At 45.1% G+C, this 15,056-nt stretch overlaps 1 protein-coding gene across 5 annotated transcripts in view; it reads left to right on the forward strand.

Moving 5' to 3' along the window:
- PLPP4 (phospholipid phosphatase 4) overlaps positions 1-15,056 on the forward strand; it is a gene marked incomplete at both ends in the record, with an annotated part of 118,982 nt that overhangs the window by 59,463 nt on the left and 44,463 nt on the right. For 2 of the 5 annotated variants that reach the window (XM_082673907.1, XM_082673908.1), the window contains one exon: positions 1,454-1,578. The exons of the other annotated variants lie outside the window; for them this stretch is intronic. In XM_082673907.1, the coding sequence (XP_082530033.1) occupies positions 1,454-1,578 (125 nt within the window). The remainder of the gene's footprint in view (positions 1-1,453; positions 1,579-15,056) is intronic. 5 annotated transcript variants of the gene reach the window in all.

Here is a 15,056-nt window from a genome sequence, read left to right on the forward strand (position 1 = left end):
CTGATAATTGGTATGTTACAGATATCGATAGATTGTTATTGGGCCCAGATCCCAGAGCTGGAGGACCAGTGAGTCAGTCTGTGTGAACTGTAACCCAGTACGTACAGAAAAGGGGGATTGTGTTTACAGTGCTAGCAAGACCTTGTCCACGGCAGGCATTCGGCAAAGGTTAGTTGAATTAATGTGAAGTAATTCACCATCACACATCTGTGTGAGAGTCCACACTTGAGTGAGGTGGACAAGCGTGGGGTGAGCTGTGTAGGCACAAGAATCCAATTGCTGGGGTTCAGAGCTTGTCTTTGCCACTTACTGGTTGTGTGTGACCTTGGGCAGTAGTGTAATCTTTCTGAGCCTTCATTTTCGCACCTGTGAAATGAAGGAGGTCCGAGGGCCTGACCCAGGGTTGTCATAAGAATCGTATGACACATAGAGTCACAGATGTAGAGAGCAAACTTTCGGTTACCAAGGGGAAAAGAGGGGTGGGACGAATTGGGAGGTGGGGGTTGGCTTATATACACCGCTATGTATAAAATAGATAACTAATGAGAACCTACCGTTTAGCACAGGGGGCTCTACTCAGTGCTCTGTGGTGACCTCACTGGGAAGGAAATGTAAAAGAGGGGAATCTATGTATACATGTAACTGATTCACTTTACTGTACAGCAGACACTAACACAACATTACAAAGCAACTATACTCCAATAAAAATTTTAAAAGGAAATAAAATTAAAAAAAACATGCACCCATGGGCGGTGCTTAGTGCTGGGTCTGGTATGCAGTACGTACTCAGTACACGTTATCCGTGATTGTGGCAGGAGGCTCGGCCTTGGGGCCGGCTTGAACCGCCTCCCTGTAGAGCCTCCCCCGCAACCTGGACCAGGTGCCGACCTGGCGACTGTGTGCTCTGCATCTTGGAGCTGGGCTTCCAGGTCCTCTCAGTGAGCTTAAGTGAGACTGCTATTTAAGGAAGGGCAGGCAGTTGGCCATCCAAATTCAAGCTACAGGGCCATGAGGAGCCTGGAGGCTTGGGTCCTGGAAGCAGCCTCCGAGTAGCGGACCCATAGGTGGAGGCAGGAACTGCCTTCTACTCCACCGGCCCTGGGCTTAGGTGGCTCCTGGAAGTCACCTCACTTGACCTGCAGGACCTCACCTTTGGGTAGGTATTGATCTCCCTTTTTTTACAGATGTGGAAACTGAGGCTGGGGTGGGGGATGGCTACATGACCTTCCCAAGGTCATAAAACTAGTAAGTGGCAGAGTGGGAGTTCCAGCCCAGATCTCTCTGACCCCAAAGCCTGAGCTTTGCCTAAGCCCATAGTGTCTTCGGGGCGGGGCGGGCTGCGCTGTTGATGGCAGCAGGAGGAGCTAGGACAGCAGGGGACAGCGGGGTTAGCTTGGGGTTTGTTTGTGATGGCAGCGTTTTATATTGAAAATGTCCATGGTGTCTTTTGTAGACCTCGCCCCGATTTCTTTTACCGCTGCTTTCCAGATGGAGTGATGAACTCGGAAATGCACTGCACAGGTGACCCCGATCTGGTGTCCGAGGGCCGCAAAAGCTTCCCCAGCATCCACTCCTCCTGTAAGTTCAGTGGCTGGGCCACTAATTCCTGGGTCATGTCTCCTCATCACTTTCTTCGGGAGTTGAGAGAAAAGAGTTGATACACGAAGGTCGAGCACCGTTCACTTTTCTTCACTGGTTGGCTTAGAAACAAGATATTTAATAGGAAATAATGAGCCTGAGGACAAGGCTCTGGAGTTTACAAAACATTGTATATGTTGCTGTTGTGAACTCGGCGGAGTGTAACCTGTGACACTTTACCCTTTGGCAGTACCAATCAGAACTTGACAGTGCGAGGGAATTAACCATGTTCCCTGGGACCTTATGCCTTTCAGCTCAGTATTCTCTCTAGTTTACTCCTTCAATGAAGGTAGTGTATGTGTGTGTGTGTACCAACATATAGTATGTATGTGTGTATATATATATATAAATGAACATACACCCTCCCTAATATATAGTCTGATTATGGGTATGTGAGCTGGGACCAGCCTTAAGCAAAGAATAACATGAATCAGGTACAGGGTGGTGTAGTGCAAAGCATACAGCTCTTTAAAGTGTGACAAATCCTGACTCCGCCAGGTCCTAGCTCTGTGACTTAACCTCTCTGTGCCTCAGTTCCTGCTGTGTAAAGTGGGAATAAGGCCTCCGCTATTGGTTGGAGTGAGGGTTAAAATAAGAGATGGGCATCACTGACATTGCTGGGGCGTCTGCCGGGCCCAGATTTTAAAAAGGTGCATTATCTTGATAGTCCATTCAGTGTCTGTCAGGTACTTGGTATCATGCTTCAAATAAACCCCAGTCATCCATGCATTGTTTAGTCTCAGGGCTGAGATTCCCAGAGTGTTCTGGTTTGTGTCTTCATTCGTTCCATCAGTGTTTACTGAGTGACTTAGGTGCCGGGCACTGACTGTGATAGGTGCTGGGGACACAAAGATAAGTGAGACACAGCGTGTGTCCTGGGGAGTCCACGGGCAGTGCAGGCTTTATATTTAGGTTGGTGGTTCTGGGATCATTGGAGAGGAACCAGGCGCACAGGTGACCACCTGGGAGAGGACAACCTGCTCTCCTGACCCAGAGTCCTTGATTCCCCACAGGTCTGATCGTTGTTTAGCTTTGGCGAGCCTGTTACCTTAATCTTTTCTCTGTTTTCTAAGTACCCGATACACACCTGATAGTGGCTGGATCAGGGAATAACTGGGCGGCCTTCCCTACAGAGTGGTTGTTGAGCATTTTGCCCAGAGTCATTAGAGATTAGGGCCTGTCATCAATATAGAGGTGCCCGCCCCTCTAAGTGGATCTCCATCAACCTGTGCCACAGCCCTGCCAGGTCCGGTTGTCCCCACTTTATGTACAGGGACAGTGAAGCTTAGACGGACTCAGCGACTTGTTCAAGGACACTTAGCCGACCTTCATGCCAGCCTCTAACACGATAGTGTCTTGGGCTTTAGGTGATTAAATACAACAGGGTGTTCACAGCCCACGTGCATTTAAATAAATAACTCATTTTCTCCTCTAGTTTACTGGAGACTTTAGTGGGTTGAATAATGGCCCCCCAAAAAGATATGTCCAAGTCCTAGCCCACAGGACCTGTGAATGTGACCTTATTTGGAAAAAAGTCTTTGCAGATGTAATTAAGTTAAGGATCTCGAGATGAGATCATCCTGGCTTTAGGGTGGGCCCTAAGTCCAATGACAGATGTCCCTACAAGAGAAAGGCAGAAGACCATTGAGACTTAGAGATGCAAGGAAGAAGGCCACGTGAAGGCAGAGGCAGTGATTGCAGTGACGCAGCCACAAGCCAGGGAGCACCTGGAGCCACCAGAAGCTGGAAGAGGCGGGGAAGGAGCCTCCCCTGGAGCCTTCACAGGGACCGCGGCCCAGCCAACACCTTGATTTTAGACTTCCGGCTTCCAGAACTGTGAGGGAAGAAATTTCTTTCATTTTCAGCCACCAGGTTTGTGGTAATTTGTCACAGCAGCCCTGAGAAAAGAAAAAGGAGCCTTAGATTGAACACAGTGGTTCATGGGGAGCGTTTGACTTTGGAGTCATGGGGGAGACTGAGAGAAAGCACACTCCTGGGCATGCTTCCTAAAATGCCCTCTGAGGTTAGTGTTGCCAGGGGCACAGCCTGCATGACGGTGTAGGGTGCTCCAGTCACTCCCGTTGTTTAAGGTCACGCATCCATTTGGATTCACTTCCTGTCCGAGTTTGTTCTTCGCCTCTGAAGTCATGTTTTGTTTTAAGTGAGTCTGTTTCGGAGGCAATGTAGGTGCCAGCTGGAGGAATGTCTGCAGTATTGATTTCTTATCTCCTTACTGTCAGGGATTCCTGTGCTGGCATTGTTTAGAGGTACCTGGGGTGGTATTCACCTGGGGTCCGCTTCTATCTGGTCTCCATCTGTATCCTTGTGGGGTCACTCAAGTTCTCTGTGGTTTTAAGACATGTTCTGTTCTCCCAAAGACTCGGTGCTGAGCTTCAAGGGGCTTCAAAAATCATAAGCAGTAAGAAGTGAAACCCTGTGGGAAAACCTTAATCCTGGCTTTCAAACTGTTAACTGAGGACTGCAGCACAATTTCGTAGCTACTGTTGCATTTGAACTTGGGAGGGAAATAGGTCTTATGTGAAGAACTCAAGCTAGAAGACTGCTGGACCACGAAGAGTAGAGGGCAGGCCCCACAAAAGTGTTTCTTTCAGAGGCGCACCCTCCCTGTCAGATGCGTTTCCTGACAAGTCTGCCCACCAGCTGCCTTGTCGAATGCGAGGCTGATGTCCCATCTGTGCTGCACAAGTGTTTTGACAGAGGCTATTACTATCTCTTGCTTAAGATGTACTTATAATGTTACAGATTTTTACTACTTGCCAGACACAGAATCCTCCCCAGTCTCTAGGCTTTGGTGAGTATTTTCATCTGCTCTCTTGCTCTTTTATGACAGGTCAGAGGTTGCCTTGCAGGGAGCTGCCGTGTCCACTTAGAAAAACCACCAGCGCTGTTTCCTGGATCTCTTATTGTAGCTGATAGGAAGCCTAGTGGTTGGTGTGACTCTTTACTCCTCGAAGAGGTGGCAGGCCTCAGAGGGGGCGACCTCAGTGGACTCGCATTTTGTATGCACACTCTTTCTCCCTTCAGTAAAATCAACTTCGTGGGTTGCATTTGGGTGAGTGGACACAGGGGCTCTAGACCAAGGGATCTCCGGAGACGAACTCCCCATTCTAGGTAAACGTGGGTTTGCTTCTGTTCTGTTCACGGGTAATTGGTGACTGGAGGGTCATTGAGGTCCACATGTTGTTCTGCAGAACAACTGGTTTTCTTTGAACGCAAGAACAAACGTTGATTACTTTTGGAAACAAAAGATCTTGTTCTCAGTTTACCGTAAGCAGTCCAACGGCACTGCCCTGAAGGGCTCACGTGCCAGACTTTCAGCAAATGGCACGTCCCTGGGGTAGCCACGCCATGGGACTTGCTCTGTGAGGCAGCCTAAGCCACGCTTGCTGGAAACGCAGAGATCAGTTTCCAAGAGCGAGTGATTTCCTTCAGAGTTTTGAGAAGCTTGGGGTTTAAAGTGGAGAAGGGCAGTGTGGCTTCAGAGCAGGGATGTTCTGAAAAGGGGATTGTCTTTCAGCATACCATCTCAGCTTTTGATTGGGTGTTGTTTCAACTTCCAGAAAGAGGATAGATTTCAGAGAGAAAAATTGAAAACAAAAACAAAACCAAAAAACCTTATTATTGCCAAGTCAAGCTATTAAGAAACTTCTTTTCTATAAAATGGTGGGAATGAATAAAGTGATACTGTTGTCCAGGTGTCAGCAGATGACAGCATGTGGGCTGCCTGTTTGGTGAATAAAAGTGTTACTGGTGCACAGAGAGGCCCATCATTTACGTGTTGTTTATGGAGGCATTTACTTTACAATGGCAGAGTTGAGTAGCTGCAGAGAGACCTGGCCCACAGAACTGCAAACATGTTGCCCATACTCCACACAAATAGTATTAAAAAGCATTACCACAGGGGTCCCAGTGGGGGAGGGACGAATAGGCAGAACACAGAGGATTTTTAGGGCAGTGAAACTACTCTGTATGACACTGTAATGGTGGATGGCTGCCATGATACGTTTGTTGAAGCGCATAGAATGTACAAGACCGAAGCCTAATATAAACCGTGGGCGTTAGGTGATTATGATGTGTCAGTGTAGGTTCATCAATTGCAAGAGCTGCTGGAGGATGTTGCTCATGAGGGAGGCGTTGTACGTATAGGGGCTGGGAGTCTATGGGGGGTCTCTGTACCTTTTAAAATTTGCTGTGAACCTAAAACTGCTCTAATAAACTAACGTCTGAGAGAAAGGCTTTACTAAAGCAAGACCAGTGCTCTTGAACTGTGCACATAGATGTTTCATTTTAAAACAAGTCCATTATCGTATAAAAAGTGGGCATTTATGGGCTAATCAGTGCTTGTGGGATGCATTCTTTAAATGACAGACAAAACTTCAAGGCATATCTGGCCCACGGTGATTTAACAGATTCTTCTTGAGTACTTAGTGTTTTATAGGTACAGGCTTGCACTTGGGGAGGGTACAGGATGCTCAGGCGTGGCCATGTGCTGTTTGGGGCCAGGGCAAATACAAGGTGCTTTAACACAGTGCTCTGGGATTGGGGAGCTGGGAATTCCAGTTGGGGAACAGGGAAAGCCTCTGCAGGACAAGCTCTTTCTCCTGTCATTTCCCAGGAGAGTACGCATGAGCTAGGTGTTTTGGGTCATTTATGTTTGAAGTGTCTTTATTCTATTTTCTAGCTGAGTGTAGAATTCTAGGTTGAAAATCAGTTCTGTGCGGGATTCTAGTTTACCGTGTGCTTCAGAGAGACCCAATGACATTCCCTGCTTTCATTTTGCTTTTCTCTTTCTCTCTCTGGAACCTCTTAGGAGCCTTTAGCTCTGGTCATCTGAAGTTTCACAATGATGTGCCTTCTTGGGACTTTTTTCTTTGTATTTACTGTTCTGGTCTCAATGGGTCCTTTTATTTTGTAACTTTGTGTACCTCCCTCTATACTCCCTATTTCTTTTCTCTGGATCCTGTATTAGGCAGATACTGAATCTCCTGAGTTGATTTCATCTTTTAATTTTATTTCCTATTGTCTTTGTCTTTTTGTTCATCTCTCTAGGAGATTTAAAAAATTTTATTTACCAGCCCTTCTATTGAATTTATTATGATTTTTATATTCTTAATTCCCAAAAGCTCTTTCCTGAACTCTGATTTAAAAAAATATAACGTCGGGTTCTTTTGTCATAAGTACAGTGTCTTTCTTCTTTGTCTGCAGGTATCATCTGCTCTCACCTTCTCTTCATCTGCATGTTCTTTGGTATCTCGCTTTCCTTACGTATCTGCTTTGGCTGGATGTTCTTATTTAACGTGGGAGCACTGAAGCTAACTGGACAGAGCCCATTAAGTGGACTTCACTGAAGGGTGGGTGGGGAGTGAACTGGTTGACCCTGAGTGTTAGCATCTGGCCTTTACTTAAAGCCCGTTCCATTCCCTGGAGGAGGCATGCCCCTTCCCTGTCTCTGGGCAGGTGTACATGAACCTGGCATTCTGGAAGCCAAGCCCAGGGACTTGGTTTCTCACAGGTCACCTTGCAGACCTTCCCTCAGCCCCTGTTTTCGGTCTGATTGTTCAGCCCTGTTTTCTACTTGCCTGCTTTTTCCGAGCCCAGAGCCTTGAATGGTTAAATCTTCTACCTCCTTCAAAGGTTGGGGAGGTGACAGTTTCCTGGTGTGAGGATAGAGTGGGGACCTGGAGAGTTTAACCGCTCTCTGGGGACTTTCCAGCTACTTTGCTGTCCGACCCACGTCTCACCCCTGCCTCCTGCGGTACCGGTTCAGAGCTTTGCAGGGCCCTGCCTGGTGAATTAGCGCTTCTCATCAGCGCCACTGTCTGCAGGCGTGGAGGTGCGCCTTTCCCCCACTCTGCCAGCTGCTTCCCATCCTCATGTATTGTGGGGTGCAGTTGAGGTGCTTCTAGCTCCATTTAAGATAGAATTTGTTTCCCTATTTGCATTAGTCAGGGTTCTCCAGAGAAACAGAACCAATAGGGTATATGTATAGAGAGAGAGGGAGAGGAAGAATCATTTTAAGGAACTGGCTCACAAGATTGTGAGGGCTGGCGCATCTGAAATTTGTAAGGCAGGCCGGCAGACTGGAAATTTGGGTAGGATTTCTCTGTTGTAGCCTTGAGGTAGAATTTCTCACTTGGGAAACCTCAGTCTTTGTTCCTAAGGCCTTTAAATGATTGGATGAGACCCACCTACATCATGGAGGGTGAGCTCCTTTACTTAAAGTCAATGGATTGTAAACGCTCATCATAACTAAAAAATATCTTCAAAGCAACTTCCAGACCGGTGTTTGACCAAACATCTGGGCACTGTGACCTAGCCAAGTTGACACATAAAATTAGTCATCACGCTATTGTTCCTTCCTTCCCCTATCATTTTAAATTCAGAAATACCATCATGATGCCCTAATACCTAATAGTTGCAGGGGCACCATATGTTAGAAGATTCTCATGCAACCTCAGCGTTACTTTGATGACGGAGTCCTTGAGAGTGGAGTGCATACACCAAAGGGTCTTTGTAGGCTGAGTGTCTGGGAGTTTGCTTTTGTGGAACAAATCTAAATGGGTTGTAACTCTGGATTGAGAAATTATCATGAGATATCATCTGCACTAAGCAGCCAGGTTTAATTCCATCAAGCATGAATATTTAATATTATAAACCAGCTGGTTTTTGGAGAGGTTAGGCAGGCTTTTGCGTAAAGAAACAGGAAATAGGAGAGCAGAAGACATTGCAGGATTTGTTTGTTTTGCATCATTTAATGAAATGAAATTGCTATCCAGGGTTTTTGCTGGTAGATGGGAAGCTTCTTCTTCTTTAAAAAATGGTATAAAATGGCATGGGCTGCTTTGGGTCCTTGGTTCAACCAGCACAGATTGCTGGTCATTTGTCTGAGGTCAGTTCCATTGGTGTGGTTTGTCTTCTAACTGAGAAATGAAAGCTTCCAGATTCACCATCATGTCAAGGGATGCATCAGACTTGGCAAGAGCCTCTACTGGCTTTCTTCCTAGTTTTGTATTGTCCTTTATCTCAAACTTCCAAGACGATTTCCGAGGTTCTGGGAAGCAACTGCACTTATTTTGCAGCTCTTTCATCGTTCAAATGAAGACTCCCCTGAATGCTGGAAAGACCTGCTTTGGGCATGCCCAGCCCTTGGAGGCAATGACTGCTTTAAGAAGAATCAGACCTCTTTGTAGGACGATGTTCCTCAATCTTCTATTCATTATCACCCTTCCTCATTTTATAGGCTTCCCCCCGCCCCCCGCCCAGTTTCTCTTCTCTACCATGAAATAGTAATTCCACAGGTAGATTGTATATCTGTTTATGTACTGTAGCCCTCTGGAGGACCACAAACAATTGTACTAGCTAAGATTTTCTCATCTCCCCAAGAACCAATTTTTGTCCCCTTGGGGGCAACATTGTCTTGGTGGGGGATGGTGTTCTTGGTTTCTCTTACAAGCAGTAAGCTTTCTCCTCCTGAGTGCAGGTAAGACTTTCTTGTTTCTTTGCATGTCTCATAATTTTGTTCTTGTTGTGTTTGGAAATTGGGTAGTTTGGGTAATATATTGGAGCAGTTGTGGGTACTGATCATTCCTCATTCTGGGGCTTGTTTTTGCTGTTTGCTTATTTCTTTAGTGACTGGTTGGGTTGTTTTAGTGAAGCCTGTTTACCCTACTGTGTGAAGCCTCAGTGTGACGTGGCTCCTCAGAGGCATGTGGAGCATGCCTTTGGGCATGTGCACACTCACCTGGGATGACAGTGGTTTTAGTAGGGTTCTCTTTGACTGTGTTTTTCCCTGACCACACCCCAGTGCTGGGTTCCACCGATTGACAGCTCTGTTGTTTTCAACAATGCTCTGGGACATAAATTCCTCCACAGACTCATCCAATTAAATTCAAGCTCCTTTTCAGGGATAGCTTTTGAGGTCATGTTTGAGATTTGTCCATCCCCCAAGATGAACATCCCCTTCTTCTTTCCCTGGTTCTTGCTGGTAAACTAGCTGGCCTACCATTTAGTTCATATCTCCAGTGAAGTTACTGTTCTCCTCTTAATTGCTTTTCATCACAACCTTACACACAATGTTTGTGAGAGTACCCTTAGGCTTGAACTTTACCAAGTTCCAATAAAGTCAATCCCTTTGGGAAGAGCTCCAGAACTCTCTATTTGAAGGTCTGCCTCTCCCCGAACCTTGTCTCTGGGGCTGAAGACAGGGACAGTGGCAGGTTCTTTCTAAGTGATGCTCATGCCTAGGACTTGGGCACTGGATGGAGGGGAGCACAGTAGCTTCTGGTCTTCTTGGGAGGTGCTAACAGCCTGTCTCTCCCAGCAAGATAACATTGCCCTTGACTAGAAGCTGTGGGAAGAGGGAGAGGGAGCCCTGTGTTCTGGGCTGTACCCATCTGGAATGGACTTTCCATCACCCTAGGCTGGGAAGGAAGGAGGAAGAATGGATCAAGGTTCAAATGCCACAGATTCTCACTGTCCTTACTGAGTTTTAGTATATCTTCTTAAATTAATGTTTCTTCATTTGCTGTATGCTCTTAGGACCACTTGCAGAGACTTAATTATTTTTTCAGTAATTTTCTCCAGTTTAGCTTGGGAGTGGGGTCCACAGAGCCATTCTGGAAGTGGAACTCCCTTATGTCAGTTTTGATAAATTATGTTTTTAAACTAGTTTGTACATGCATCTAGATTGTTGAATTTGTTAGTATAAAAGTGTTCATAATATTCCTTTATTGAATTTTTTTTTTTTTTTTTTGCGATACGCGGGCCTCTCACTGTTGTGGCCTCTCCTGTTGCGGAGCACAGGCTCTGGACGCGCAGGCTCAGTGACTATGGCTCATGGGCCCAGCCGCTCCGTGGCATGTGGGATCTTCCCGGACCGGGGCATGAACCCGTGTCCCCTGCATCGGCAGGCGGACTCTCAACCACTGCGCCACCAGGGAAGCCCACCTTTATTGAATTTTTGATGTCTGTTAAGAAAGAACAGTAGTGATAGGCCCTCTTCCATTTCTGATATAGTAACTTGTATTTTTTCTACTTTTTTTTATTGATTAACTTTATGCGTGGTTTATCAATTTTATTAAACTTTTCAAACAATCAACTTTTGTCTTTATTTTCTCTATTTTTGTGTCTTTACTGCTTTGTTGACTTTGGGTCTTATCTTCACTGCTTCCTTGTCTTTAGTTTGTGTTCAATTTGCTCATAGTCTTAAGTTGGAAATTGAAATAATAGTTTTTAAAGTCTTATTTCCTTTCTAATGTAAGCATTGAAAGCTATAAATTTCCCTTAAGTTCTGTTTTAGCTGTATCCCACAAAATTTGTTACATTGTATTTTTATTGTTACTATGTTCAAAATATTTTCTAACATCCCTTGTGGTTTCTTCTTTGATCTATGGGTTATTTAGAAGTGAATTTTTTTACTTTCCAAATATTGAAGGCTTTTCCAGCTATTTCAGTGTTATGAATTTTTAATTTAGTTTTATTGTGACTAGAAAACACACTATACAAAATTTCAGTCTTTAGGAATTTGTGGAGATCTGTTTTAGAGCCTAGTATATACTTTATCTTGGTGGCTCTTTCATTCACACCTGAAAACATACTCTGAATTTGTCGGGTGTGGCATTCTATATGTGTTTATACATATAGAATGTATGTATATAGATGTGTATATAGAATTCTATGTATATAGAATTATAGAATTGTATATGTATTATAGAATTGTATATGTATGTATATAGAATTCTATATACATCTTAACTTAATTAAGTTAAGATGTTGTGATTCAGAGATTTTTGATTCTTTCTTTTCTTCTTTTTGTCTCGTTCTGTCAGTTGAGAGTAGAGTTTGATAATGTTCAACTATGATTACAGATTTTGTCTGTTTCTCTTTTTTGTTTTGCTGGTTTTGCTTCTTATGTTTTGGAGCTCTTTTTATAGGCACTTACACATTTATGATTGTTATATATGCTTGTTGTCTTGACCCTTTTATCATTATGAGATGTCCTATGCTCTTTATTCTCTCTCCTCCTATTTCATGTAATGACTTCTTGTGGATGTGAGGCCCCTAGGCCCATCAGAGATCTTGTTCTTGGCCTGTGGTGATAGAATGGACTTGAATTGTAAAGGAATTGTTGGATAGGCAGCTGTTTTGTGTGGGTTCCTTTTATCACTGTTTCAAACCATTGGCTTTTAACTCAGTCTTCCAAATTTAAGCCGAGAAGTCATTTAGGATGTTAGACGTGTTCTAAAACTAGAAATGCAGATGACCACATGTCTTCTGTAATGGACATCTTTTGGGGTATAGATAGATGGGAGGAAGGAAGGAAGGGAAGTAGGTAGATAGATATCATGAGACAACAGTGTTCCACAATCCCCTTCTCTGGAAATTGTTCCGGTCCTGATGTGGGACTCAGGCTCAGCTGGGGCACCTGCCATAGAAATATTATCTTTTGGGTTCAGAACCACCCCAGGTCCTTTCTTTGTGTTTTCGCAGATTCATATCTAGTGTGCATATCCTTAGAACCAGTGTGTTTTCTTTTCCCTTTCGGGTAGAACTCATAAACATACATACGTTATTCCCATGAGGGTCTCTACAGCACATATTTCATTCCAGACTTGCCTCCTTATGCCTCCCACTGGGCCTGGGGGCCATCTCTCTTGCCTCTGTTGGCATCTACTTGGAAAATGCAAAGTCATTTGAGTGTTAGCTGGAGCCAACTTAATTAAGAAGTTAAGTCCGCTGAAGGAAAATGAAACATCGTTCTGCAGCCAAGCGTGTGCAGTTGCTGGACGATTCAAGCCGATGCTTGAACACACTCAAGCTGTCAGAACCCACTCATATTCCTTTAGCACTTACTATGTAATACACATCAATTTCTAACTACCAGCACCTGCTTCTCTCTCTGGGGGCTTCTGTGGTTGCCAGAACCCTCTCTGCCTGTGCTTATGACAGACTGGGCACATAGGGAATGAATGCTTACCCAGTCCCCTAAAGCAGTGGTCCCCAACCTCTTTGGCACCAGGGACCGGTTTCGTGGAAGACAATTTTTCCAAGGACCCGGGGCTGGGGGGATGGTTTCAGGATGATTCAAGCGCATTACATTTACCGTGCACTTTATTTCTATTCTAATCACATTGTAATGTATAATGAAATAATTATACAGCTCACCATAACACTGACAGGAGGCGGAGCTCAGGCGGTAATGTGAGCGATGGGGAGCGGCTGTAAATACAGATGAAGCTTTGCTCGTTCGCCCGCTGCTCACCTCCTTCTGTGCGGCCTGGTTCCTAACGGGCTATGGACCGGTACTGGTCCATGGCCCAGGGGTTGGGGACCCCTGCCCTAGTAGCCTACAGCCAATGATTACTGGGGGATGATGTATAAATACCCCAGCTACCTTACCCCTTAGGTGGAACAGGTCTGAGGTGTGTGTTTTACACTGTCTCCCAGAGTTCCCCAGTGGAACTGAGCCCTTGCTGCCCACAGTGCTAACTTGCTTGATGTCACACGCTTTGCTGGCTTCCTTCCCATCCCTCTCACTTCCCCACTGATGTTTCCTGGGACCATCTTCCTATTAAGCTACTTGCACTTGAATCCATCTCAGGGTCTCATACTGAGGGAACTCAGACTAAGACATTACCAATGCTAGCTCCTGCTTATTCTTGAGTTTCAGCCTAAAGGTGACTTTGTTTAAGAAAACCACCCTGAATACCCCAAAACTCCTATCATCATTCTTTGTCATAGCACACAGTTGAGTCCGTCATCATCCTGGTTGTTTACCTGTTTTTTGTCTGCCTCTGCTTCATGAGAGCAGGAACCTTGATTATCCCCACCACTGATGTGTTCCCAGGGCCTAGCACAGCGAATGGCTCATTATAGGTGCCTCCAAATATTTATTGAACTAATTGATTTCTTAGCTTAATTGAAAAAAGACTCAAGTGCAGCTACATTTATGCTATAAAAAATGGGTCCCAAATTCACCATGGACGCTGAGTTCTCGGAACACCCACGCCTTCCTTTGTCTAGAGCAAGAAAGAGACCTGAGCTGTTAGGGTAGTGTGGTCAGCTCTCCTGCTAATCAGCAGTGTAATCTCATGGCAAACCCTTGACTGCTCAGCCTTCTCTTTTACTCTTAGAAGATGAAGGGATATAGTTGGGATAGGGTTTCGTAACTCATTTTTAGTGATGGAATTCTGGGTCTTTTGCAACCTCTCTGTCATCAGCTTTAGAAGAGGGTTTAAAAATACCTCCCAGAGGTGTTGTGAACATTGAAAAGGATAAAGGCTGTGAAGCCCCTTGTACTCTGCCGGCACACAGTAGGTGCTTTGTGACTGGATCCCCTCTCTGCCCCCTCCAGCAGAGCTGGGGACCCCGCTAATGCCTGCAAAGACCAAGATGACACCGTGAGAGAGGGTCCTTTCTGCTTGGAAGCCTGGGGTGGGACCTTGGGACTAGGGACTCCTGGGAGGAGAGACCAACAAGCTTCTTTACTCCAGAGCATAGATATTCCAGAGTCTTTGTTTCTTTTGTAAGCAGACATTTTCAGAAGTTAAAACTTCTTTGGGAGTCTTTTTGTACTTGTTTACACCAGTAAATGATTCAGTTTCAGTTGGTTGTCTCTCATAGGATTTTCTCCCTCAATTTTCTAGGCCATGAGGATCTCTACAATTTTTCCTCAAAAAGAAAGGAAGGAAGGAGAGAAGGAAGGAAGGGGAGGAAGGGAGGAAGAACCCTTGCTTCCGTTGTGGTTCATTTACTAACTAGAAACTAGGTGAAACTCGACAGGCTCCAGATCCCGCGGTGATTAGTAACTTTGTAAAAAAAATATGGCTCATATTTTTGTCCTTCACCAATATGGCCTTTTGGTCAAATGTTTGAGTATTTTGGCCTGGGTGTTATTTACCACACCTTACAAATAACACAAGATTCCATTTATTTTCTTTCAAAATTATTCCCTTCTGGAAAAGAAGAAAAGTGACTGGCATTTGCTGACTGGCTCGAGCCAGGGAGCCCAGTGAAGAACTGCCTGTGTCTCCCCATTTCTTGGTCTTATGGTCAGAGGATTCGTTTCCTCTGACCATTTATTAGGGTCTAGCTATAAAAACAAGTGAGATGCTGCCATGTAGTTCACGATCCGGCCTTTGTCATGATGTCTTAGGTAAAACTCCCAATACTCACTAAGAGCTTCAGAAAGTATTTATTCACTCGTTTCTTTAGTGATTCCGTCATTTATTCAACACTTGTTTAGTGGACCTACTATGTGCCGGGTCTGCTGTGGTATAAGAGGAGACAGATGCCATCCCTGTCCTAGCAGCGTTACAGGACACAGCCACTGAGCCATATGGTGCCTTATGCCAATTAGGAAAAGGTATCTCTTGCTCCCAGCAGATGCAGTCCCAGGT

The sequence above is a fragment of the Grampus griseus genome (genome assembly GCF_964374135.1).
Source record: "Grampus griseus genome assembly, chromosome: 16".
Lineage (NCBI taxonomy): Eukaryota > Metazoa > Chordata > Mammalia > Artiodactyla > Delphinidae > Grampus > Grampus griseus.